The 27,548-nt window shown below is 38.1% G+C and overlaps 1 protein-coding gene and 1 pseudogene across 6 annotated transcripts in view; both read left to right on the forward strand.

The window, feature by feature from the left end:
* The window catches only part of SYT14 (synaptotagmin 14), a 177,705-nt gene extending 171,882 nt beyond the window's left edge, over positions 1–5,823 (forward strand). For all 6 annotated transcript variants that reach the window (XM_039463485.2, XM_039463486.2, XM_074385128.1 and 3 more), the window contains one exon: positions 337–5,823. In XM_039463485.2, the coding sequence (XP_039319419.2) occupies positions 337–650 (314 nt within the window). In that variant the 3' untranslated portion in view covers positions 651–5,823. The remainder of the gene's footprint in view (positions 1–336) is intronic.
* Positions 5,824–26,344: 20,521 nt separating this feature from the next.
* On the forward strand, positions 26,345–26,949 carry LOC101037389 (large ribosomal subunit protein eL18 pseudogene; annotated as a pseudogene).
* Positions 26,950–27,548: the final 599 nt, after the last annotated feature.

Here is a 27,548-nt window from a genome sequence, read left to right on the forward strand (position 1 = left end):
TAAATGGGAATGGTAATGGGCAGGGGAGGGTAGTGGGAGGTCAAGGATGGGGTGGGAGGGTAGAGGAAGGATTATGAGGTATACCTTTAAATTCTAACTATTACATAGAAATAGTAAGGTTAAGATATTATTACTCTCAAAATATTATTGGCCTACTTAGCATTTTCTGTGTTTGTCACATAAGCATCTACATCAAAATGGAATTGGTTGAATTTTCATTAAACATGGTATACACCATATCCTTTTAAAGTATACTTAATTTTCTTAGCCTATAAGAAAATCGTTTTGAGTTTGTTTCAGATGATATTTGTGATACGTTGTTTTTTTCTTCTTTAGATACATATGTTAAGTTAACTCTCCTGAATTCCATGGGTCAGGAGATGTCCAAATGCAAGACATCCATCCGCAGAGGGCAGCCAAATCCAGTATACAAGGAAACTTTTGTTTTTCAAGTGGCCCTGTTTCAGCTTTCTGATGTGACACTCATACTGTCTGTGTATAACAAACGCAGCATGAAAAGAAAAGAGATGATAGGCTGGATTTCTCTAGGTCTAAACAGCTCTGGAGAAGAAGAACTCAATCACTGGATTGAAATGAAAGAGTCAAAGGGACAGCAAGTATGTAGATGGCATGCGTTGCTAGAGTCGTGATGAATAGAATTAAGCAAGCAGTCACCATCCAAGGCAGCATATTTCCAGTTACAACATTACTGTTTCTACCAAGTCACCATTAGAAGAGCTGTTCTATGAAGAATCATATTCAACCTTCTACCAAAATGCTTTAAGTTCTATGGAAAGAATATCTAATACTGACATAAATGAAGAAAATATATGTATCCGGTAGAGCTTGTTTGGGAAACTGAGAAACATACATTATCATTGCTAAACTAACAGTCCTCTGGAAATTTAACAAGGTGTTTTTGATTTGAAGTTAATTTTAATTTTGCAAGAGCCAGTAAGTTTATGAAAAATCAAAATTGTAAGTGATTTTAAAAACCAGAATTTTAGTTGCAATACGATTTTAAAATCATCCTACATATTATTTATAAAACATAGTTTGACTGGCCAGTCCCTGGTGATTGTAATGTTCTTTAATATGAAAAAGTAGTTCTCCAACTCTATCATACGTCATATGTAATGGTGAAGGGTTTCAGTCACATTGAAAATTGCTTTATTTCAGACATGTTCCCTTTGTGCACTTAGTTTCATTGTGCCTCAGATCCTCTCAGCACTAAATCTAAGTGCAAACAAGTATTCATTTTCATACAGGAATGTTTTTAATACATTATTTTTTTAAAAGTTCATTTTTCATTTGCCTCTGCTTTTGCCTGATCCAAAGAGACCAAGTCACTGTACTGGTCCCTTGCAAGTCTTTTAGACAGGTTGTACTGTAGAACTACGTAACTTTCTGTTGAAAGCACTTCCTGTATTCTTGTATTCCAATGTAGGAAGCTAATAGAGCAGGACTTTACTTTAAAATATCTTTCAGTGATTGACTCTTCAAAATTGCAGTAAGTTTGAAAATACTTTTTTTACAAACTGAAAATACAATAGGTAAGCTGTTGAAAATGGAAAACAGTTCAATTTTAATTTTCTGCTCTGAGTATTTAGTAACCGACACTGCGTAAAGCAGGTAGCATCCAAAATCAGAAACTGTTCTTTCTCTAAATCTTCACTCTTACTTCAACTTGTATTTGTGATGTAAAGACTATCCAGTTCTCAGTTTGAATCGGAACATCATGTTAAAACAGTTCTGAGATTCCTTATGACGTTTCTAATAACTTGTGACTAGACTTTATGAAATTTACAGATAAAAGTTCTTCAACGTGATGTCATCTTGTGCCTTTCATGTAAGTTGAATTTGCTCATACAGCTTGCAAGTTGTATTTGCAAAATTAAGCCTTCGATTTTTATAAATGTAAAGATTCCTCAGAACAGTGTCGCAAGATCTTTATTTCCTCTGAAGTATGTAAAACTTGTATCATGTGCTAATTTTTTTAATGGCAAGGCACTTTCATTTGTTTGTATATTTAGGAACTCTAATCAGGAATATTATAAGCTGTTTTCTTTTTAATTTTGCTTCTTACCTGTCATTTTATGCATATACTTTATTAATGTTTTATATATATTAAAAATAGTTTCTTTTTTCTCCTTCTCATTTCTAGTTAATATAGACAAAAACATACTATTTACCAGTTACTAAAAAGCAGTATATCATTGCTCCTAGTCCCAACTAAGTACTATATATTATTGTAAACTAGAACTTATTACCATAATAACAAAACAATGCATAGATATTACTCAGCTTGGCTGTACTGAAAGGCCTTAAAAGAACTCCAAAAAGACCATGAACTCCTATCTTTTTTAGTTTAAAAAATGGCAGCTCTATGCATTCATACACATGAATTATAAGAAAAAATACAAATGCTATATTGAATGACATGAGGTTTAAGAATGTATGTTATAGGGCTGCATTAAAGGGAAAAGTCCATCTTTTGTTGTTACATCAACGAGCTTTTACCAGGATTTTTTAAATAAACAAGTAAGAGTTAGAACCTGAATCAAATGGCAAAATAATCTCATTTAAGTGTTTTCAGCAACAGTGTGGAAAGACTTGAAGAGGGGATATAGATTTTACTGAGAAATTGGACTTAGGCATTTGAAGCTACAGTGATCTTTTTTGCCTTTGAAAGAACTGACTCCATTGCTAACAACTGTTACCTGCCTAATAAAAAGTTACCAGTCTTATTTGTAACTGTTACAGAGCTTAGTGAAACACGTTAGTAAGACCAGCTTGGTGCTTTCACTCTTAGTGAGAAAAAGACTCAACTAATTGTTATTTGTTAAATCTACCTTTTTTCAGACTATGCCCAGAATTGTGTGTGTGATTTGATATATCCATAGGGAATTATCTGGTATAAGTATCAAATCCTTCATAGGCTAAAAATTAATCAACAATTTTTTAGTATTTCAGAAAAGACCCTACCTCCACCTCAGCTGCCAAGTCCTCAAAGAGTCTAAATTCTCTATATGGGTGTGTAACTGTATACACACATGCACCTACATACATGCAACATAAATATGTATAGGTGTATTCATTTGTAAAGGTAAAGGTGCCCTGGCTTTTTCAGATAACTGAATGGAAAAACATTTCAAAGTTTATGATTATTTTTCTCCTCTGTGAATAGAATATTTACCAGATATTATATTTGGTTTGGGGTGCTTTCTGCTGCTGTTCTTCATACACACCAAAATATACATTTGTTTTTGTAGATTGACACAACTTATAGTAATTACTCCCAAAAATGTGTCTGTTCTTTTAGAAAAGGATTAAGTAAGGCTCAGAGGACCCACTTCAGTCTACTGAATCTAATGTACAGGACAGTGCTGCTGCTTTTTTGTGTGCTTGAATTTGCATGAAAGCTTAACAGCAAAGTCTTCTATCTCAGTAATTATAGTAAATAGGGACACACTGGTAGGGAGCTGATGTTGGCTCAGAAACTTGAAAAAGACAGCCCACTTTCATATAGTTCCGTTAAAATTCCCCAAGTTTTCTAATAAAATGATATAGTCCCAATATGGCAATTGACTGCCATTTATGGGAGCCTCTGAACCTGGAATTATGGGCTTTATTTGTCTCCCAAATGAGCTGCAAAAGATAGTTATTGCTGCCCAGGAAACAAAAATGTATGTCAAATAAGTAAAGAATTTGTTTAGTATAATATTGTCTTATCTTTCAGAAGCTTTCTTCTATATTCTTGTGTTTTTGGTACAATCCACATTTTGTTTGAAATATATTTGCATATTATCTTACTGTGCATTTAGTGAATTGTCAATATTGTATTTGCTAACAAGAATAATGAATTGGACCACAATTTTAAAAAAGAAAACCCAATGAGAAAACATCTAAACTGTAGGGACTGGTAAGGCAGTTTCATCAACCTAGTGAAGAGGCCCAGGGCTGTATGTTAAGTCATTTGCCTGATACCATCATCATTTTTATTTCACTTATCAACTGAACCAGAAACATAATAACTGCAAAGTAAGGTAGTATCAGTAGGGGAAAAAGGGGAAAGAATTGAGAGTGTTTGTCAATATGAAGATGAGTGGAGAGACTGAATGATACCATAGTCTTTCCAATGAAAGAAAAAGTAGGCTATCTGAACATGTAAATTTTCGATGGAGCAAGGAGAGTAGTCACCAACAAATATTTTTCAAGATCCCTATCCAGATATGGATAGAAAAGACACAAATTCATTTGCATAAAATTGCCATTTTACATAGACTAGACAATTCATAGAGATTTTTCACATTGACATATGCTATATTATGTATATAGTTGTTCCAGTTGTCACTATATTATTTCACATTGATAGTTTTTATTTCCAATTTTTTTTCCCATTCACTGTCCCCAGTTCATCTCTGACCTACATTGAAGGTAGCTGTTGGTATTATAACCAACCAAACTTAATATTGAATACAAGTTTAAGCATGCTGCAAAGCATTACTAAGGTTAATTTTAAAACATCGTCTCTGCCCTCCACAGTGATGGTAACAGCTATAATTTACTAAGATCTAGCACAGTAATTTATTTGCTTGATTCTCAAAACAATGTCATGAGGTAAGTAATATTATCAACATTTTATTGATAAAGAAACTACAGCGTGAAGAGGTTAAGGGAACTTTACCAAGGTCATTCAATAAGTAAGTAGTAGAACTGGGGTTGGAACTCAGGTGTAAATTATTCTAAAACCCATGCTATCTATGCATGTTGCATTTGCCTCCCTGCTTGAAAAAAAAAAAAAACTACTTAGGACATTATATTTATTAATAATCCCACTCACCTTGATTGAATGGCAGAACTAGGGGGGCAAAACAGCTGGGAAAAGAGAAAAGAAGATCAGAATTTTTTCTTCTTCTCAGGACACAAATGGTGGTACTTTTGTGTCATTTTGTAGATGACTTTGATTTTCAAAGATTTGGAATTGATTTATTCTGCCAGGTTAGCCTATGCTTACATCGTGAAACTATATTAATCAGTTTGTTCTGCTCTTTAACCAATTTTGGGAATCCAAGGTGTTTTAGTTATTACGTGACCCCCTTACTACTCTATGAAGGGCATAACCTATGTGTCTAGCCCGTATCTCACTAGTATCAGTGGTAAGACAAAAGATTTGTCTTCTGTCCTCTTATTGCAATTTATTTATGTTTCTTTTATTCTCAATTTCATTAAGGTTTGTCAGGAATCATAGCTAGTTTTCTTATTACCATATGTCTCTCTCCCCCAGGTAAGTACTCAGTGCCTTGTTAGTATCTTTCTGTACCCTTTTGCTCGTAGTAGGCAGACAATAAATATCGAACTAAATTCCTTATGGAAGAAATCAGTCACACTATTATATGAGTCTTAGTTTTTATGAATCTTGTGTTATGCATGGATTTATTTATTCCTTTAGTTAATATGTATTTAAGAGTACCAGATATATGCCGTGTGTTGTTGTTCCAAGTGCTGCAGATGCAGAGATAATAAATTGATCAAAGTCTTTGCCCTCATGGGACTACATTCTAAGGTAGGAAGATAGCCACAGAATGGGATAATTTCAGTCTAGTATAATGAAGCATTAAGATAGAGGCATGCATAGAGTACTGTGGGATTTAATAGAAGAATGCAACGTGGAATTCAAAAAAATCTTCCTGGAAAAGATAACCCCTAAGTTGGGTCTTAAAGAACAAATACACGTTAGATTCCCATCAAACTTGAGGACACATGTTCTTTCCAAGAACAAAATATAAAATAATGGTTTCTAAACTGTAATATCCTTAAGAATTATTTTGAAATTTTAACTTGGGCCAGGCGTGGTGGCTTACACCTGTAATCCCAACACTTTGGGAGGCTGAGGTAGGTGGATTACTTGAGCTCAAGAGTTTAAGACCAGCCTGGGCAACATAGCAAAACCCATCTCTACCAGAAATTTAAAAAATTAGCTGAATGTGGTGGTGCCAGTGGTCCCAGCTACTCAGGAGGCTTAGGTAGGAGAATCACTGGAGCCTGAGAAGTCAAGGTTGCATTGATCCAAGAAAGCGCCACTGCACGCCAGCCTGGGTGACAGAGCGAGCCCTTGTAGAAAAGAAGGAAGGAAGGAGGGAGAGAGGAAGGAAAAGTAGAAGAACGGAAGGAAAGAAGGAGAAGGGAAGGAAGGGAGGAAAATTTAACTTGTATTCCAAAACTCTACCTCCAGAGATTCTACTTCATTTGGTCTGGAAGGGACCTCAATAATCTCCATTTTATTAAGCTCTCCAGGAAATTCTGTCTGAGATCTGCTGATACAGAAATTAAGTGTATTACATAGCATTATTCATGAAATGTTTCAGTGCCTGTAGATCAGACCTTTTAAGTGTGATAGTGATAGTAAGAGAGATGAAAACGAGGATTAATGTTACTGATCTTTTCCTCATGCTTGGAAAATATTTAATGAAAGAAATTAATATTTAATAATGAGTTTCTGTACATTCACATTCAACATACATTTTTCAAAGTGTTTCTTGCTATAATAAATACGTTGATTTTATGATTTCTGAAAATTCCATTGTTTAAATATTCTAAGTTACCTTTAGAATGCTAGATTAAAAGCGAAGAGTGTCTGGGGAGGTATTTAGTAATTTCCCTATCAGTATCGTCAATGAAATAAGACTGACCTTTGAGCAAATGTATAGTAGCAGCCATAGGTGCTGGCATTTTTGCATTCTTGTATACAGTAAGATTTCCTGCTTCCCTTTATCGTCATCTAAATGGCTTCATTGTCATTATACTCATCAGATGAACTGTGTCCCGGATTCTTCCCTAACAGCAGCGTTTCTGTGACTGCTGCTCCAAACTAGTTCCTTGGTTGTTTTGTTCTTAGGATCCTTTATTTCAAATAGCAAGTTAATGCAGCAGCCTCAGGACCTTCTCTTTCTCTCAGATTAAATGCTGTGAATAAGGTACATCTGAGTTTCCATTTCCCCTCATTCCAAATGTAGCCATATTTCCTTCTCTGATGTAGTATTTTGTATGAACACATTTTACATTTTGAAGTTTTCTTTTCCCCCACAGAGATCTGTAATTACCCACTGAAAAATGAGCTTATTTGAATATGTGAAACAATGTTGTCCTGGAATTAGGCTGTTTTGTGACTGCTGATGGATCACTGTGTTTGATCAGGTGATAGCTTGAGGCCTGGTTAATATAATCTTAAGGTAATACAGCTTGATAGGCTGGAATTAATAGTTTATCATCAAAAAATGAATGTAAAAATATTGCTCTTTTCTCTCCCTGTTTAGACTAGTATGTGCCTTTAAAAAAATATTTCCTCTTTCTTCCTCCCTGCCTTTATTCCCACTCTTATTATATACTCAAACCAGATACCAGAGTTAGTTCACCAAAGCTGAATAATATCTACCAAAAAGTGATACCCTGACTTTTTTCTCTTAACTGCCTGGACTGGACACTAGGCAGGACCAGAGAGGCTTTCTTGGGTACTACAGAAGGAGCAAAGTATAATACTCTAATCATAGCATGTTTGTTGTTGCTGTTTCGGTGGTGGTGGTGGTTGTATGCTTGAATAGTGTGAAGTACCCTAAAATTATGTTGTATGGGCTGGGAGCAGGAAGGAAACTGGTTATTAATCTAACAAAAGTTTGGCATCATTTTGTTGTAAAATTCAACAGCTTATAACTGAAAATTTCTAATTAATTATAAGAACCAAGTCATTGCTGTGGCAATAATTGTGCAAGATGTTTGACATTATTTCTGTCACTGTCATAATCTGTCCTATAAATTGTCGTATTAGGATCCTTCTTCAACCCTCTTCTTTATTATTCTGATTATCAGTAAATCCAGTTTGTACTGTTAGACATTTGAGTTTCTCTTTTAAGTATTCATTCAACACTATTTTAAAAAGAAAAACCTTAACATCTTTCTGTTTATTACATTAACGTGATCTCTGACCTGACAGTGTGTTTAAAATGAATTAATAGATAAAATATAATACTCTTATATACTGAAAAAAATAATTTTTCAAAATTTGTGTATTCAGATATGGCTGGCAGTTCATATTAAATATGACTATTTTGTTTAATGAGAAAATAGGAACTTTTCCTTATCTCTAAGACTTACTGCTTCTCTTTGCCATTCACATCTGGTTGAAAGTGGATGATTGTGAACCTCTTAATGTCACTTCATCTGTCAGTTTCTAAGTATGCTAACCTCCTCCTGATGGTTTAATTTTCAGTTACGATCAAACCATTTACCTCAGGGGTTGATCCTTGTAGTGATTCCTGTTCATAACCCCATTAATGTGGATGGAAGTAATTCATAAGCACCAGTAGGAGAGAAGGCCCATAGAGGATCAGTATCCTAGAACCCTGAAATAGGACGGCTGCTTCAGTACCCAATGTCATTGCAATTCCAATTTGTGGAAGTGAGGATCTGAGATCATGATGTCGTATTCTCCCATTTCAGTCTCATCCCTTCTCCCTCTAGCTTGCACATTCTTTTTATTTTAAATTTTGCGAGAAGGCTTCTTTCAAAGACCTGGTTTTTAAAATTTCACATGTTGCTTTAACCAGGCAATTTCAAAAAATAGAAAACTGAAGTAAATACTATAGAGTCGAAAGAGGTTTGGGGGCTTTTTTGTTTGGAGTTTTGTTTGTTTGTTTGTTTGTTTGTTTAGTGTGGAGAGTGGGGAGGAGGAAAAGGGAGGAATCATGCTTGTTTTGGTTTTGTGAAGTCTTCTTGGGAAAATATTGAGAATATTTATAGTATTCTGTAATTATGTGACATTTGTTGTGTGAGGGGAGACCAGAGTAGCTGTTGCACATAAACTGACTCTCTTAATATTTAAGCACATTTAAACAGTTGTTTGAAACACAGCTAGAAATTAATGGTGATACTTCCAACAGCATTTTGATGTTATAAATATTATTTTAAGATTATCAAGTGAAAAATTCCAGGAGTAGCTTGCATTATGGAATTAATTGATTTTTTATGTTTTTGCATAATTTTATTGAGATTGCTTTTGTTTTTGTGGTGAAAATAATATAGTGGCAACAATTTTGAGGAATCTTTAAAGCTGTTTGGAAGAGACGGCTAAACTTTGGCTAGATTTTTACTAGAATTTTGAAACAAGAAAGTGTATAAATATGTTTTCAGTTAAATTAGTCTTGAGGAAGAATAGTTATATGAGTTTTAAGGATCTTGATAAATGTTGGGATCTATTCTAAAACTCATGAGATTCCTCACTGATCAGTACGCTTGCATTGTATTTTATTTCTCAAAATAATGAAATTTTTATGGAAAAGCTCAATTAGTGGAATCTTGTATTCAATATTCCCTTTTTCTTCTTTCTTCCTTCTTTCTTTTCTTCCTTTCTTCCTCCTTCTTTTGTTTTTCTTCAGGCAAGAAGCTTCCTTAATAATATAGTTTCTACAGAGCTTTCTTACTTATTTTTCTAATAATGGATATAACCATGTGATAAAATTTAAATGCTCCATGAGCAAAACACTTATCAAACAACTGAGGAAATACATTGCGGATTAACCTTTTCTTTGGTCTTGAATTGTCTCCAGCATATTTGCTAGTGACTCTAAACTGTTAATGGATCTTATTAATATAAACAAGTGTCTGTGTGGTTATCAACAGTGTGGTATTATTGTCACATTTATTTACATTTTTGGTCAAAAATATAAACAGATGTGTGTGTGAAGCAGTCTGTTTTATAGAGTGAGCATATATCTAATCATTTTCATGTTATTGAGAATGTGCTGTGTGTTGCATTTTATTCTCATATCGACTTTTCTACTATCTATACACCGATTGTCTCGGTGCCTTTTTCCTTTTGTATAATTGTATTACACACAGAAATTGCCGACCTCTGTGAAAACAGTGTAAAAAAATGTTAAAATTATTATTCCAATGAGATTTTAATGGCAACTTAATTTTCCAGAGAATAAATTTTGTGTGGGTTAAAAGTTACCTTTCTTCACCTTTATGTAAGAAATCTGTTCACATTTTAGTACTCACGTGGAATGGCTAAACATCTGACTTCATTGATAATGATGCATAAGCATCAGTCCTAATTCTTGTCATTGACAAATAAATGTTAACATGACTGTTACACAAAATAAAATAGTGTCAGTTACATAAGGAAATATTGAATGGATATATGTAAATGTTTTTCAGATCTTGGGTTTGAAAGGGATCTCATCTAAATGTGCTATAAAATATTGCTCTCGAAATGTTTGGGTCATAGTATTTAATTGTAAGTCAAACCTGGCTTCCAAAGAAAATAGACTTACAAATTCAGACATTTAAAAATAATATCCTTTAAAGTTCATATAAATCACAAATTAAACTAAGTAGCTTTAAAATGGTCTATTTTCAGCTGGAATATGAACTGTTACCTAGCTTATTCTTTCATTTAATGTGAATTTGTTGTTATTCACATCAGTATTGCTATCTTGTTTAGCAAAATAATTTTCTCTTTGGCAATAGTAGCTTGTTGATTTTTAATTCTCTTTTGTTAGATAGTTGTATTATTTCCCAAAGACCTTGAGTTTAGATATTTTTTATATCTCATTACCGTGTCCATTTTACTTCCAGCAACAAAGATTTATAACAACAGACTTCACAAGTACTATTTTGCATATGAAAAAGAATTTAAACATTTGGTGCTCTAAAACTGACAGAAATTAAAATTGCTACATCATCTAATCTCTGATTGTCTTTGAATCCTTAGTTCCATAAATTATCCAGAACCTTTTTTAGTTAACATTTTTAAAGAGGGGAACACCAGTGCCCAATTGGCCTGGTTGAGCTTTTTCTTTTTTGTTTTTGTAAAGTTGTCTCTACTGAAATATAATGAAAACATGAAACACTTCTGCTCAGAATAAATGGGTTAATAATGTAATCTCCAAACTACAATGTAAGGAGTTTGTATCCTTTCCCAGTACTAACTGCTGGATTATTCACCCGCTCTCAAACATTTTGGGCTTCTCTTAAGACATTTAAGGTTAAAGAAGCAAAAGTAACGGATTTCCTTGAGTGTTGACAAAATTTTCTGAATTATAAGTAATATCTTAGGGATAATTTATTATTTAATACTTTGAAAAAATTCTTTTCATTTGGGTCATGGCTTATTGTCTTTTAGAGAATTACAATTAATATGAAGAGAAATCCCAGCAGAAAATTGGTATATCTGCATTCTGGCTAACAAATCATTATCATTTTCTATTGTTATAAATTGATTTAGTAGTTATTATAGGTTACTATACTTAAGATATGTTTTTTGTTGTTTTTCACTTTTTTTAAGCCAAAACCTCACCAAAGATTATATTTTAATTGCAAATTGATTATAACTCCTTTGATCTCCGATATGCAAAATAATATTTAAGTCAGCTTTTCTTTCCATAGATTATCAAATATTCCATGATGTTTCCCATTTGAAAATAAAGTCATTCCCAATTTTAAAATAAATGGTCTCAGTAGAGGTATATATGGAATATTTTATTAGTAATTTATAATGAATCAAAAATATAACACACTACATGTTTCCATGAAATTAAATGCCAAATAAATTGGGACAAATTGTGTAAGGATCTCATAAACTTATATTGATTAATAAGAGAAAAAAATGAAAGCATCTACTCAGCATAAAGAAAATGTATCTAAAGGAAAACCGTCCAAACAATACTTATAATATGTGGTAGAAACAGCCAATTCTTCACCAAAACCCATGTTTTTCTCTTTTTCTTGGTCATATGGCTAGCTTACATTTCTTACCTTCCCCTGAAATTAGGCATGGCCATGTGACTGAGTTCTTGCCAATTGAGTGTGACCAAAGATGATGTGTACCAATTTCTAGATGGTACTTTTTTTTTTTTTTTTTTTGAGACAGGGTCTTGCTCTTTTGCCCAGGCTGGGGTGCAGTGGCATGATCACAGCTCACTGCAGCTTCAACATCCCAAATTCAAGCAATCCTCCTACCTCAGCCTCTCCAATAGCTGGGACTACTGGAGTATACCACCATGCTTGGCTAATATTTTTATTTTTTGTAGAGACAGGGTCTCACTATGGTGTCCAAGCTGGTCCTGAACTCTTGGGCTCAAGCTATGTGCCTGCCTTGGCCTTCCAAAATGCTGGGATTACAGGTGTGAGCCACCACGCCCAACCTAGGAGGCTTTTTAAGAATCAAATGTGGCCAGGCATGGTGGCACATGCCTGTAACCTCAGTTATGTCGGAGACTGAAATAGGAGGATCACTTGAACTCATGATGTAGAGGTACTAATGAGCTGAGATCGTGCCATTGGCATGATCCAGCCTAGGCAATAGAGGGAGTTCCTGTCTTAAAAAAAAAAAAAAAAAAAAAAAAATCAAATGTGCCTTCTTCCTGCCTTCTTTCACTTTCCACTGGTTGGGATACTGAGAAAACTGAAAGCTTTCGGGAATGCCCCAACTTGGAGAGATTCTGGGTCACTGAGTCACTTCACAGAAAACTGACAATCAGGTATGTATGCCTCAAAATGACAGCATAAATAAGGGAAAATCTTATATTCTGTTTGAGCCATTGCATATTTTGGAGTACATCTGTTACTGCAAACAACCAAAACTAAAAAAACGATATCTTTCCGTGGGGTTCTGTGAGAATGAAAACCTAAAATATTTTACATCAGCTTAGCAGTCCAGCAACCAATGGTGAGGAAATAAATATAGCAGCCGGGAAGCCTGTAGCTGTATTTCGAAGTGGCAAAGCATGGATAAACCGTTTCCTGTATACTAAAGGTGGTCCGTGTGATTACTGAAACTGTAGTTCAGGGGAAATGGATGGAAAGAGCCAGAGGAGCGGTGTGTTTGAGAGTTCCTTGCTAAAATGTTTCATGAGAAAGCAGTAAACTCAGGCAGGAGTTACATGGATTTCACAGAGATTGAAGGGAATGGAAAAGAGTTCTGAGAGGAGGTGCCTTGGGTTGAAAAAGTCTACTGCTTCTGGACCCCAAGTATTAGGAAATTGAAAAAAGTATTGAATAAGAAAAGCCCGTGGAGATTGCTCAACTAAACATGAGAACTCAACCTCATGGCAAAGATCAGAATTGTTTGTGTTGCCTCCCGTTTCAGAGGGACTCCAAGCAAACTTTTATCCTCACGAAGCAAGGTATGAGAGTTGTGTGGCTTCCAGGAAGGAAACAGTTCTCAATACCTACTTCAAATGAGACCATAGCGTGTTACATGTTACAGTCTTCTGACTTCTCAGAAGTCAGAGCAGGGGACCACTGAGAATAATGAATAAGTGAGTTCCTCTTAGAAAATAGGTGGAGTCAAATAAAAAACTGCCTGTAGGCCAGGCATGGTGGCTCACACCTAAAATCCCAGCACTCTGGGAGGCTGGATGGAGAAGAGGGATGCCAGGAGTTAGAGACCAGCTTGGGCAACATAGGGAGACCCAACCTCTACCAATAAATAAATAAATAAGCTGGGCAAGATGGCGTACGTGGGTAGTCCCAGCTACTCAGGTTAAAGTAGGGGGATGACTTGAACCCAGGAGTTCAAAGCTGCAGTGAGCTATGATCGTATCACTGCACTCTTGCACTCCAGCATGAGTGACAGAGTAAGACCCTGTCTCTACAAAACAGGAAACAAAAAGAAACGTTTAAAAACTGCCTCTACTGAGAGAATTGGGAGCAAGGGTTTCACTGCTGTGAATCAATGACTGCTGTAGATTCTCATTCTTCCCTTTTTCAAACGGAAATTTTAATGTCAGTTATCTTCTTCCTGCTCTGCATTGTGTACTTGGTGGAAGTTGGTGGGGCGGGGTGGGGAAGATATCTTTAACTTCCCAGGTCACTGGACTTGATGGAAAGGAGCGTGTATCACCAGAGACAGAGGACATGGAGAAGACTGCAATAATTGGATGGTACTTGAGGTGATCTTCCTTAGGGAGAAAGTAAGCTGAGTAACTAAAGCTTTGTTCTCTTCCTGGACACACACTAGGCTACATTTCCCAGCCTCTCTTGCAAGTATCTGTGGCTATGTGACTGAGTCCTAGCCAACTGGAATGTGAATGGGAGTGATATGTACCATTTCTAGGCCCATTACCTCCATAGTCTTTCTCCCCATCCATTAGCTGGTTACAGAAGATGGCAAGTATGCTAAGTGATGGTGAAAGTCACAGATGAAAGGAGCCTGGGTCCTTCATTCACCACTTGAAGGTCATCTACCCATCAACCGGTAATATCTTATGCAGAGTGTTACATGAGAAAGAAAAACTTCTGTTGTGTACTTGAGCTGTTATTCATTTGAGGTCTATTTTATTCCTGCAGCACTACCATACAATAATAGGTAGACTCATAGCAACTGAGGAAAATCTAGGTAGCACTGTAGCAAAAAAAACAAAGGTATCAAACGATATCCCAAAAAGCAAGGTCTAACATCTCATCGTGGGGGGGCAAAAAACAAAGAATAAGGTAAGTCTCCAAAACACTGCCTGCCAACAGTACTGGGAGGAGTTATTTTAGGAATGGATGGTAAGGCTTTTAGAGAGATTAAAAATGCGTAACTCTCCAGCTTCATTAAACTACAAGAAATGAGTTTAACTGTGATCCAAAGGATGGAATGAAGTGATAGGTGAAAAGCCAGAGGAACACCTAAAACCTGAGAATCAAACCTAGAGACATAACTGAAGCAGTAAGAATGTTGGAGGAATATATTAGTAGGGTAAAGAGAGGAAGAAATCAAGCAGTGAATCAGAGTTAAGGCAAGGACACCAGAAATCTCATGAGGGACAAATGAAAACCAGATTGTCAAAATCCTTGAATCCAGGTAGAGATTTGTATACTTAACCCCATAAGGTTTAGAGTAGAAGGGTAGTTAAATAGGGGATAAGAATCAGAAAGAGAGCCATTGGAAACTCTTTTTTTTTTTCTTTAATTGAGACGGAGTCTTACTCTGCCGCCCAGGCTGGAGTGCAGTGACGTGATGTTGCCTCACTGCAACCTCTGCCTCCCAGGTTCAAGCAATTCTCCTGCCTCAGTCTCCCAAGTAGCTGGGATTACAGGCACCCACCACCATGTCCAGCTAATTTTTGAATTTTTAGTAGAGATGGGGTTTGGCCATGTTAGCCAGGCTGGCCTTGGACTCCTGACCTCAGGTGATCTGCCCACCTCAGCCTCTCAAAGTACTAGGATTACAGGTGTGAGCCACTGCACCCGGCTGGAAGCTATTTTTTTTTTAATTCAGATGTTTAAAATCGTAAGTGACTAGATATAAGGTAATACTAGTAACCTAGATCATGTGAACAGCAAATTTTTTTTCTTTAATGAGATGAGTGGGAGAGACATTGTAAAGGAAGTGTTCTGAGAATTGATGACCAATTCAATGAGGAGTCATCCAAAGGACTGGAATGCCCAAGTCACAGGAATCAAGAGCTGACATCCTCTCACTAGAGTATACGTTCCCCAATGGCAGAAACTTTTCTCAACTGTGTTCCCAGTGCCTGAGCAATATCGAAGGCATAAAATGAATTAATATTAATGAATCTTTATTTCTGATGGAGTTTGGGACACTGGGAAGTTTGAGGGGGCTTCAGGGTTGTTTTTGGGGGTGTCTTTTTAGGCAGCCAAGTAGAATCAACCAAGAAAGGTTAGATTACATTTAAGGTGCATTATTTGCTAAGACAAGAAAAAATATACAAATATATATTAGAAATATATTCAATAATACCTGAGATGAAAAGACTACTTGTTCAACAAAAAGAAACTGATTTATGAAACCCAGTGTCCTCTGTGATTTCTGGTTCATTAATTGATTATTTAAAAAACCTCTATTTCTGACATAGCTATAACTGTTAATAGGAAAACAATACTAAGCTAACACCAAGCTTTTTTTCCCAATAAACTTCATTTTAGAACACTTTTAGATTTACAGAAAACTTCAGATGATACTACAGAGAGTTACCAAACACTCTGTACCCAGTTCCTCCATTAGTAACATCTTACATTGGTACACTTTGTACAACTAATAATCCAATATTGCTTCATTGTAAATAACTGAAATCCCTGGATTAATCAGATTTTCTTAGTCCCCTCTCCTGGCTTATCTAACGCCCTTTTGCTGTCCCAGGATCCTGTTTAGGATCTTACACTGCATTTGTTTATGTCTCCTTAGGCTTCTCGTGAGTGACAGTTTCTCAAACACTCCTTGTTTTTGATGACCTCGACAGTTTTCAGAAGGACTGGACAGGTATTGTGTAGACTGTCCCTTAATTGGGATTTGTCTGATGTTTTCCTCATGTTTACACTGGGTTTTTGGCAGGAAGATTGCAGAGGTAAAGTGCCATTTTTCACAAATCATAGGGAATCATACATACTGTCAGTATGATATATCACCATTAATGTTGAGCTTGATCACCTGGTTAAGGGAGTGTTTGACAAGTTTCTCCACTGTAAAGTTACTCTTTCTTCCCCTGTGTATGATGTACTCTTTGGAAGTCACTAGGTATCTACACTTAAGAAATTATGCTCCCTCTTCATGAGGGTGGGGTGTGTACATAAATTATTTGGAATTCTGCACAGGAGATTTATCTTTTCTCCCCATTTATTCATTCAATCACTTATTTCTATCAGTATGGACTCATGGATATTTTATACTTTGGGTTATAATCCAAGGCTACTGTATTTATTTTGTTCAAATTATTTCAACTTTGGTCATTGGGAGCTCTTTTATTTGGCTCCTGTGTCCTTTTCATATACCTTCATGGTAGATTATTTTCATTTTTTTCCTCGAACTTTCTTTCTGGTCGTATATTTGAGATGCTGCAAGCCTGGCTCATTTTCATATTTCCAGCCCCAGTCTTAGAGTTAGCCATCCAAGAAGGAAGGTCTGGTTCCTGTTCTTGGGAAATAGCTTCAAAAATCAATATCTGGGCACTAGTTATACTTATTGCTACTGGCATATTGTCAGCTCCAGGCCGTTACAACTGATAGAAAATATATAGTGTTATTAAAAAGTCAAAAAGTAACAGATGCTGGCGAGGCTGTGGAGAAAAGGGAACGTTAACACGCTGTTGGTGGTGTTATAAGCAGAATTTTCAATGCCATCAAAGAAGTAACACTCAAATATAAATTTCCTTAGCAAGACAATTTACTTCTATAGAAGGGTGCAGCTCACAGATGGAACAATGGCAAGTGCACACCTGGACAAGGAGGGGGAGGGTACTTATGCCTCACAGGGGTCGTCCCTACTGCTGTGTCCTTCCCCTATTGGCTAGGGTTAGACCCACAGCTAGACCAATCCCAATTGGCTATTTTAAAGAGAGCAGGCGTTGGAGCTGGAGTGGCAGGTGGGTGGTTTGGTGGGAAGGACCGTTACGGTCAGGTCAGAGCAGGTTGCCAGGGGTGACTAGGTCAAAGAAGGTGACCAGAGCAGTTGACTGGAGCAGGTGACTGGCATGAGTCAGGATGGAGCCGGGGGGCCGGGGGATCAGTTGTGAACCACTGATTAGAACCAGTGGAAAAAGTTGTTTACTGAAACTACAAGGAAGTTAAACTTTAAAATAGAGAATTAAAAAATAAGAGAGCTGAACATACTGACATACTAATTCTTTGAAGAGAAACTTGAGGTCCACTATATCTAAGAGTGGGAATGTAAATTAGTTCAGCCCCTATAAAAGCAGTTTGGAGATTTCTCAAACACCAAAAAATAGAACTATCATTTGACCTAGCAATCCCGTTAAAGCTGCATCGTTCTTCTGGGATAAATACCCGAGGTTTGTCGTCTCACCTCAAGGAAATCAAGGACGTGGACACACAAGAAGTGAGTTTAAGAGCGGATGTTTAATCAGTGAGAGAAAAGAGAAAAGAGAAGAGCTCTCTCTCTGCAGACTGGGAGGGGTTCCTGAGTGGGTCTTCCGGTTCCATGGTGAAATGCACGGGGTTTTATAGGTGAGCTTGAGAAGTCTGTGTCTGATTTACATAGAGCCCAAAGACTGGCTGGACCAGGTGTGCCATTTACAGAATGCATGAAGAAGCTGGTCACCCCACCCTATTCTTTCATTATGCAGATAGGGTCTCTACCTGGCCAGAGCCATGTTGCCTGCTTTTTCTTTTTCTTTTTTTGTTTTTGAAACAGAGTCTTGCTCTGTTTGGTGTTGCAATATAAAAAAATACTTATATTCTGTTGGGTGTGGTGGCTCACCCTCTAATCCCAGCACTTAGGGAGGTCAAGGCAGGTGGATCACCTGAGATCAGGAGTTTGAGACCAGTCTGGCTAACATGGTGAAACCCCATCTCTACTAAAAATACAAAAGTTAGCTGGGTATGGTGGCAGGCATCTGTAATCCTAGCTATTCAGGAGGCTGAGGCATGAGAATCACTTGAAGCTGGGAGGTGGAGGTTGCAGTGAGCCTAGATCGTGCCACTGCACTCCAGCCTGGTGACAAAGTAAGACTGTTTCAAAAAAAAAAAAAAAAAAGGATTTAGAGAATTTAAAATTTGGAAAATAAAATGTATTAAAGATATTAATATTATTTAGAAAAATGGCCGGGCGCTGTGGCTCACGCCTGTAATCCCAGCACTTTGGGAGGCCTAGGCGGGTGGATCACGAGGTCGAGAGATCGAGACCATCCTGGTCAACATGGTGAAACCCCGTCTCTACTAAAAATACAAAAAATTAGCTGGGCATGGTGGCACATGCCTGTAATCCCAGCTACTCAGGAGGCTGAGGCAGGAGAATTGCCTGAACCCAGGAGGCGGAGGTTGTGGTGAGCCGAGATCGCGCCATTGCACTCCAGCCTGGGTAACGAGAGCGAAACTCCGTCTCAAAAAAAAGAAAAGAAAAATGATGGTTGATTTAATAAGGCCCCCAAGCATATGAAGTGACTATGCCAAAGATAACGAGTGTCCTTTCACTAATCATGAAAAGATGAAAATAAAACTACATGAACACTTATTAAGTGTTAGATAACTCACCTTGGTCAACCCATTTAAAACTCATAACTCCATGCTGAGCAAAGTAATATTTTCAGATGAGAAAATAGGTTTGTAAACCAAAAAGTATCTGAGGCAAATCTCAATCACTTTGGAAAGTTTATTTTGCCACGGTTAAGGTTTATGTGCCCATAACACAGCCGCAGGAAGTCCTGACAACATGTGCCCAAGGTGGTCGGGGTACAGCTTGCTTTTATACATTTTAGGGAGACATAATACATCAATCAATACATGTCAGATTCCCATTGGTTCAATCTGGAAGGGTGGGACAACTAGAAGGGCAGAGGCAGGGGTGGGTGGAGGGCTTCAGGTCATAGGTACCTTTAAACATATTCTGATTGGCAATTGGTTGAAAGAGTTATTATCTATGGAAAGGAATGTCTGGATTATGTTAGGGATGGTGGAGACCTAGGTTTGATCATGGAGGTGAAGCCTCCAAGTAGCAGGCTTTAGAGAGAATAGACAGACTGTAAATGCTTCTTATCAGACTTAAGGTCTGTGTTTATGTTAATACCGGAGTGGTATAATAAGGCGTGCCTGACCCCCACTTCCTGTCATGGTCTGAACCCATCTTTCAGGTTAAATTTTAGGATGCCCTGGCCAAGGAGGGAGCTCATTCAGATGGTTGTATGGGGACCTTCAAATTTTATTTTTGGTTTACAAGGCTCAAGTTTGGTTAAAAACCTTTTAAGGACCTCTGGTTTCAACTTCAACATGTTATGATATTGGATATTGTCACTTACATCCTTAAGAAAAAGCTAAGCAGACTGAAAAAACTACCTTTTTTTGAATTGGAAATTAAATAATAACGTGCTTCTAAATAACACATAGGTCAAAAAGGAAGTCTCAGGAGAAATGGAAAAATATTTGAACAAATGATAAAGAAAAATGCAACTTATGAAAATTTGTGGAATGCAGTGAAAGCCATGTTCAGAGGGAAATTTACAGCTTTAAATGTACCTATTAGAATGAAACCATAAGAAAGAAAAAAGTAAAAAAGAAAATAACTTTTAAAAAAGAAATGAAGGAAGACCTAAAGTCAATCATCTAAGTTTCTACCTTAGGAAACAAGAGAAAAAGAGGTGTTTTTTTTTTGTTTTGTTTTGTTTTGTTTTTCTAGACAGACTCACTATGTGACCCAGGCTGGAGTGCAGTGGCACGATCTCAGCTCACTGCAACCTTTGCTTTCTGAGTTCAAACGATTCTCCTGCCTCAGCCTCACAAGTAGCTGTGACTACAGGCGAACGCCACCATGCCCAGCTAGATTTTTTGTAATTTGAGTAGAGATGTGGTTTCACCATGTTGGCCAGACTAGTCTCAAACTCCTAATCTGAAATGATCCACCTGCTTTGGCTTCCCAAAGTGCTGGGATTACAGGCGTGAGCGACTGCGCCTGGCTGCACGTCTTTTTGGTAGAACAATTCATTTTCCTTTGGGAATATACTCACTGATAGAGATACAGGAGCTAGAAAAATTATTTAAGCAGGTAGGGTAAGAGAGTCCTTGGTAAGGTTTCCTTTTCATAAAAAGCAGCCCCCCAAGTCATTTCTTTTCTAACAAAAAGCAGCCTGAAAATCAAGCTGCAAGCATAGATAAGCAAGCTAAAAACTTGCATGGGTAAATACCGGCAGCTGTGACAATAGAAAAGGGATACCTGGAAGCCAGGTATATTCAACATGAAGGTTCCCTCTTCTCTTCTTTGTTGCTACGTGTGCAGTAAAAAAGCAGGCAACAGCCGGGTACGGTGACTCACACCTGTAATCCCAGCACTTTGGGAGGCTGAGGCAGGTGGATTAGTAATCCCAGCACTTTTGGAGGCAGGGCAGGTGGATCATGAGATCAGGAACCATCCTGGCTAACTCGGTGAAAACCCATCTCTACTAAAAATACAAAAAACCTGGCATGGTGGCGCACGCGGGTAGTCCTAGCTACTGGGAGGCTGAGGCAGGAGATATAAATACCAATGAGAATTAGTTCTTTCCCAAATGAAGCATGTGATTGGGTAGTGGAAGACAGACCCGAAAACAAAACAAGGCAAAAAAAAAAATTATAAATGTGCAATGATAGAACTTTGCAAATGGCCCAGGGCCCACAATGTCATGGGGTTGATTCTTCTTTGGGGTAGGGGGTTGCATCAGAAAGGATTCAACAAGAATTTAATACCTGAATGCAGTGTAGAAAAACCAGTGCTGTACATATTTTCTAGGGAACTGGGATGAGGGAAATAGCACCTGAACACAGGAATGGAGATACAAGGCGGAGTGCTTCTTGATGAGTACCGTAGTCATGGCAGGAGCATAGGAAGTGAGGACAGTAGCTTGAAAGATAACGCTGTAGACACAGGGAGAGAACAGAGCAGAGGGGGGCTTTGTTTGCCTTGCAAAGAATCTCACATTTATCAGTAGACAATAGAGAACCCCTAAAGAGTTTTAAGCCAGATAGTAACATGATGAGATTTTCATTTTATTTAGACCATTCCTGTAGCAATTTGGAAGATAGGTTGGAGCAAGAAGAAAAACTGGAAGCATATGGCCTATAAATAGGCCATTGCAGTCATCTAGGTGAGAAATATTTGAGGGCTCAAACTAAGGTAGTAGCAGACGGAATGTAGAAAAGGAGACAGAAAAAATGGTCAAGAAGCCTGGGCAGGGTGGCTCGCATCTGTAATCCCAGCACTTTGAGAAGGCCAAAGCAGACAGATCACTTGAGATCAGGAGTTCGAGACCAGCCTGGCCAACATGGTGAAACCATGTCTGTACTAAAAATACAAAAATTAGCCAGGCGTGGTGGCTCACGCATGTAGTCCCAGCTTCTTGGGAGGCCGAGGCAAGAGGATTGCTTGAACCCAGGAGGCAGAGGCTGCAGTGAGCTGAGATCGAGCCATTGAACTCCAGCCAGGGCCACAGAACAAGACTCTATCTCAACAACAACAAATAAGAAGACTCTTGGTGACTGACTAGATGTGGGGGATTAAAGAAAGGGAGATGTCTAGGAAGATACTATTTCTGGCTTGGGCTGTTGGATAGAGGATGTTGCTGTCTGCTAAGAGAGGAAGAATAGGGCGAGCCTTTCTGAAGGCAGAAATACTGAATCAGTTTGCCAGTGGTGATATCCCAAAGATTTCCAATAGATTGTTGCGTATGCAGGTCCAAAGCTCAGAAGAAAAACCTGAATGAAAGGTATGGATTTAGAGTTCATCAAATTTCAAATCGGTTGGAGTCTAGCTAAATGGGATTTGTTCTATGCTGATGGCATATAGTTTAATCAATATATGTTATGTAGATGAACATTTAAAAAATCATTTAGGTAATACTAAACCCAATGGGATGATGGCATAGAAGACTCCAACACTCCTACCACTCATTAACAAGGACTATTATAAAGTAATTAGAAGAGATTTCAAATAAATAAATAGAATGTAAACAGCCACCATAATGAATGTTATGCTTACTCTAGTTGCTGTTATTCCTCTGCCAATTAAATCATTATTGGGAACTAGTTCTTTTTCTTTGTTTTTTGTTTTTGTTTCATGTTTTTGTTTTTGTAACTAGTTTCTACCACAGATGTTTCACAAATGTTGGATGAAGAGTAACTACTAAATAAATAATGAAAAATGTATGTGCTGCTTAAAGTAAAAGCTTGAAACATATCAAATAATAAAACTGATTTTAGAAACAAATATTTGTACATAACAATGAGTGTTGTACTTTGGTGGTCTGAAAAACCGTGGTATGCTATTCATCTAATTAAACAGTACTGCCTAATTAAAACATTCTGGAAACATCGTCTTTTGGTATTATTTTCAGAGCCCATCTAGCAGTCATGTAAGAAAAACACCCCAATGATTTATAGTCAAAACTGATTTTTGACAAAAATCAGTACTTTTATCTTTTTAAAGTTTTTATTATGGGAAATTTTAAACATCTACAAAATAAACAGAATAGAATAATCAACTTTCATGTACTACTCATCCAGCTTGAGTCGTTAACCAACATTTTGTCATTCTTATATGATCTATAGCTTCATGCACTCCTCATGCCCCCTTAATTTTTATTACTTTTTAAAAGTTTTAAGGTAGATTTTGTATGCTTTTATATACCTTACATTGAAATGCACAGATGTTGCCTGCACAATTTTAATAAATGGATGCACCTTTGTAACCCACACCTCTATATAGACCATTTTCATCTACCAAGAATGTTTCCTTGTATTATTTCTTGTCATTTGTACCCAAAGGCAATCATAGGTCAATGTATTCATTTAGATTAACTTTGCTTGCCCTAGAACTTCAAATAAATAGAAACATACCATGTGCACTGTGTTCTCAGTTTCTTTTGCTAATCATAGGATCTTCAGATTCACCATGTGTTGCATTTACCAATACTTCATTCTTTTATGTGGCCGAGTTCTATCTTATGTGTATACCACAATTTGTTTTCCATTCTCCTTGTCCCAGATTTCTATTGCTGCACCACAAACCACCCAAACTAAGTGGCTTTGAAAAACTGACAGTCACCTTTTTCGCTCATGAATTAGCACTTGGTGCATGGCATAGCAGGGGCAGATTTTCTCTGTTCCGCATGGCACCCCCAGGGTGACAGAAAGCCTGAAGGTGACTTGATGGTCAGAGGCCAGAATTATCTTAAGATTCACTTATATACCTGGTGACTGAGGCTGGCTGTCAGCTGGAACCTTAGCTGGAGCCTATGCACATGGCTGCTTGGATTCCTCAAGGCCTGGAAGCTGGGCTCAAAGAATAAGCATCTCAAGAGAGCAAGGCAATTGCAGGTGGCATTTTTATGACCTATCTTTAGAAGTATTACTTTCTTCGTACTCTATTGGCCAACACAGTCACAGAGTTCTATCCAGGTTCAAAGGTACAGAGCAGAGACTCCACGAGTTGGTGAGGGGATAACAATGTCACATTCTAAGAACACATGGGATAACACATGTTGTGGTGGCCATCTTTGGATAATGCTATCTGCCGTAGTCTCCCTTCTGGCCACAAGAGTTCACATCTCTCCCACATGCAGAATACACTCAATGCTCTCTTCCAAGAGCCCTAAGTCTCTTACCATTATGGCATTAACACACAGTCCAGGATCTCTTCATGTCAATTAGGTCTGAATATGGATGAGACTCCTTGGGAGCAGCTCCTGCATTCAGTTCCTTCACTAGCATTCTGAGGAGTTGTGAACCAAAGAGAGAAGTTACATACTTGACACATACCCAACAGATAACAGAGGAACAGGACAAGGATAACCACTGTAAACCTTACTGCTCAAAAAGATGTTCATGCTCTGGGATTTCTTCCTTTTGATAAAATGTAGCTCATGTTTGCAACTAATACATTGTATTAGACTACTTTCTGCCTGTAGAAGTTTGGGGGCCCAATGAACTCTTTTCTTCTTGTACTGTCTTTGTTCCCTTCAGTCCAGGCAATGCACTTTTTCTTTAAACCTTGTGAGCTTTGTGTGTATTAATCTCCAATCTACTATATTAGAGAAAAGTCATACCCACAAATCTCTTCAAGCGAAGCCCTACTTTACCTAGAAATATCTATGAGACTGCCATGGGACAACCCTTTCAAGATCTTTAAATGCCCCATTGTTTAGCAGGGAAGATCTGTCAGGCATTTCCTTAAGATCCTTAGAAGGACTTCTGTCTACCTGAAAAGGTATATAAAATACCACCTTATGGCCAGATCTTCCCTGATAAACAATGAGGCATTTAAAGATCTACATGAGGATGGCTTGAGCCCAAGAATTCAAGATCAGCCTTGACAATGGTGAGACCCCATCTCTATTTAAAAAAAAAAAAAGTATTTTTATAATGAGCTGGTCCTGGTGACATGTGCCTATAGTCTCAGCTACTTGCTTAAGCCTGGGAGGCCAAGGCTACAGTGAACCGTGGTTGTACCACTGCACTCCAGCCTGGGCAACAGAGTGAGACCCTCTCTCAAACAAAAAAAAATTTTAGTATCACTTTAAGTCTTTCTGACTTCTGACTTTCTCTTCAGTCCTCACTGATAGCCTCCTCAAGGTCCTTTAAGCCTCTGCTAACACTTTATCTCCTCGAGGCCCTTCCAACCGTGCCTACTATCCAATCCGAAAGCCAACGCCACGTGTCTTAGGCTTTTTGTTTTGACAGCACCCCATCTCCAGGTACCAATATCTGTTCCAGTTCTCTATTGCTAAGTAACAAATCACCTTACACTTAGTGGCTTAAAAAACCAACAGTCATTTATTTTACTCATGAATCTGCAATTGGGCAGAGCTTGACAGAGACACCTCATCTCTGCTCAATGCAGCATCAACTGAAACAACTCACAGACTGGAAATTACTCCACAGGTAGACTCTGAAATCATCTGAAGGCTCACTTACCTGTCTGGGGTTGACAAAGGCTGTCAACTGGGACACTGAGGCATGAAATGTCCTGGTTAGTTTTCTTGCAGTACAGTGGCTGGATTCCAGGAACAAGCATCTCAAGAGAATAAGACAGAAGTGTGTGGCATCTATGACACAGCCACATAAGTCTCAAAAGTGTCACTTCCTCCATTCTTGGTTGATTGACACAGTCACAAAGATCTTCCTAGCCACAAGTAGAGGGAACATAGGAGATGTGATATGAGGTGGTGGCTGTCTTTAAGAAACGAAATCTGCCATAGTCCTTTTGCTATTACTTAGTTTTAACCTGTATCTTACTCATAAGTCTAGATTCCAAATGATATTTTATATTTCTGATGATCAAACCCATTTTTAAGGTGCCATGATTGAGATATTGAGAATGCATGGAGTTCAATTCCAAAAGAGTTTTTAAAATATTTTGAACAAAACCATCATCATTGTAAGTACTGTTTTAATCTATATGCAATTCTAGTTATCAGTCTTTTAACACAGTTTATACGTGTAATTGAACTGCATTGTCTACTCAGACTGTAAACTACAATGATTAGATTATCACTATTGAGGAGAATTAAATTTGACTGGCAAGAGATAACTAATTTCTCAAGCTCTTCAACACCTGAACAATCTTATAAAAATATTACGAGGCCCTTGGTATCATTCATTATTAGCATGCCTGATTCTTGTTTTCCCACCAGCACACTTCTATGAAGAAAATTAACTCCTACATATATTTTTGTGAATATAAATAACTCAAGAGCATATAACAATCCAATTATATGCATAATTATTTCAAGTTGTCTTTTAAAAGTTAGTCCTAAGGATCTCTTTTGCTAAACCCTGTATCCAAAGGAGACCAGAATTGACACGGACTTTTAAGAAAACCCTAGGCCGCTTTTCCGGACCTGAGGGAGCAGGAGGCGCCATCATGGGAGTTGGCATCCGTCACAAGGACTGAAAGGTTCAGCGCAAGGAGCCCAAGAGCCAGGATATCTACCTGAGGCTGTTGGTCAAGCTGTACCGGTTTCTGGCCAGGCGAACCAACTCCACATTTAACCACGTTGCGCTGAAGAGGTTGTTTATGAGTCGCACCAACCGGCCACCTCCGTCCCTTTCCCAGATGATCGGAAGATGAAGCTTCCTGGCCGGGAAAACCAAACGGCCGTGGTCGTGGGGACCATCACGGATGACGTGCGGGTTCAGGAGGTGCCTACACTGAAGGCGTGTGCGCTGCGTGTGACCGGCCGGGCCCGCAGCCGTGTCCTCAAGGCGGGGGGCCAGATGCTCACTTTCGACCAGCTGGCCCTGGACTCCCCCAAGGGCTGCGGGACCGTCCTGCTCTCCGGTCCTGGAAAGGGCCAAGAGGTGTCCCGGCATTTCAGCAAGGCCCCAGGAACCCCGCACAGCCACACCAAACCCTCCGTTCGCTCCAAGGGCCGGGAGTTCGAGCGCGCCAGGGGCCGACGGGCCAGCCGAGGCTACAAAAACTCACCCTGGATCCTACCTTCTTAATAAAAAGATTTTGGATGCGAAGAGAGAAAAAAGAAAGAAAGAAAAAAGAAAACCCTAGGCCATGTGTCGTGGCTCACACCTGCAATCCCAGCACTTTGGGAGGCCGAGGTAGGCAGATCGCTTGAACTCAGGAGTTCAAGACCAACCTGGAAAACATGGGAAAACCCCATCTCTACCAAAAATACAAAAATTAGCCGGTGTGATGGCTTGTGCCTGTGGTCCCAGCTACTCAGGAGGCTGAGATGAGAGGATCACTGGAACCCAGATATTGAGATGGCAGTGATCCAGGATCACACCACTGCATTCCAGCCTGGGTGACATAGTGAGAGCTGTCTCAAAAATAAAAAGAAAGAAAGAAAGAAAGAAAATCCCTGAGAAATATTTAATATATAATCCTTCCTGCATTGATATTTGATACACCCAATTGTATCAGGAATAGTCCACAGATATAGAAAGATGCTTCTTTTGAAACATTTTAACTTTAAATAAACCATCAATCACTGAATATGTATATATTCTTGTCACTCCCCTGCCCCTTGCCATTTATAGGGGGAAAGGCAAAACAAACAAATAAATAAATAAATAAACAAATAAATAAATAAAACATGGAAATATCAGTG

Source organism: Saimiri boliviensis, chromosome 14 (genome assembly GCF_048565385.1).
Source record: "Saimiri boliviensis isolate mSaiBol1 chromosome 14, mSaiBol1.pri, whole genome shotgun sequence".
In the NCBI taxonomy this organism is placed as follows: domain Eukaryota; kingdom Metazoa; phylum Chordata; class Mammalia; order Primates; family Cebidae; genus Saimiri; species Saimiri boliviensis.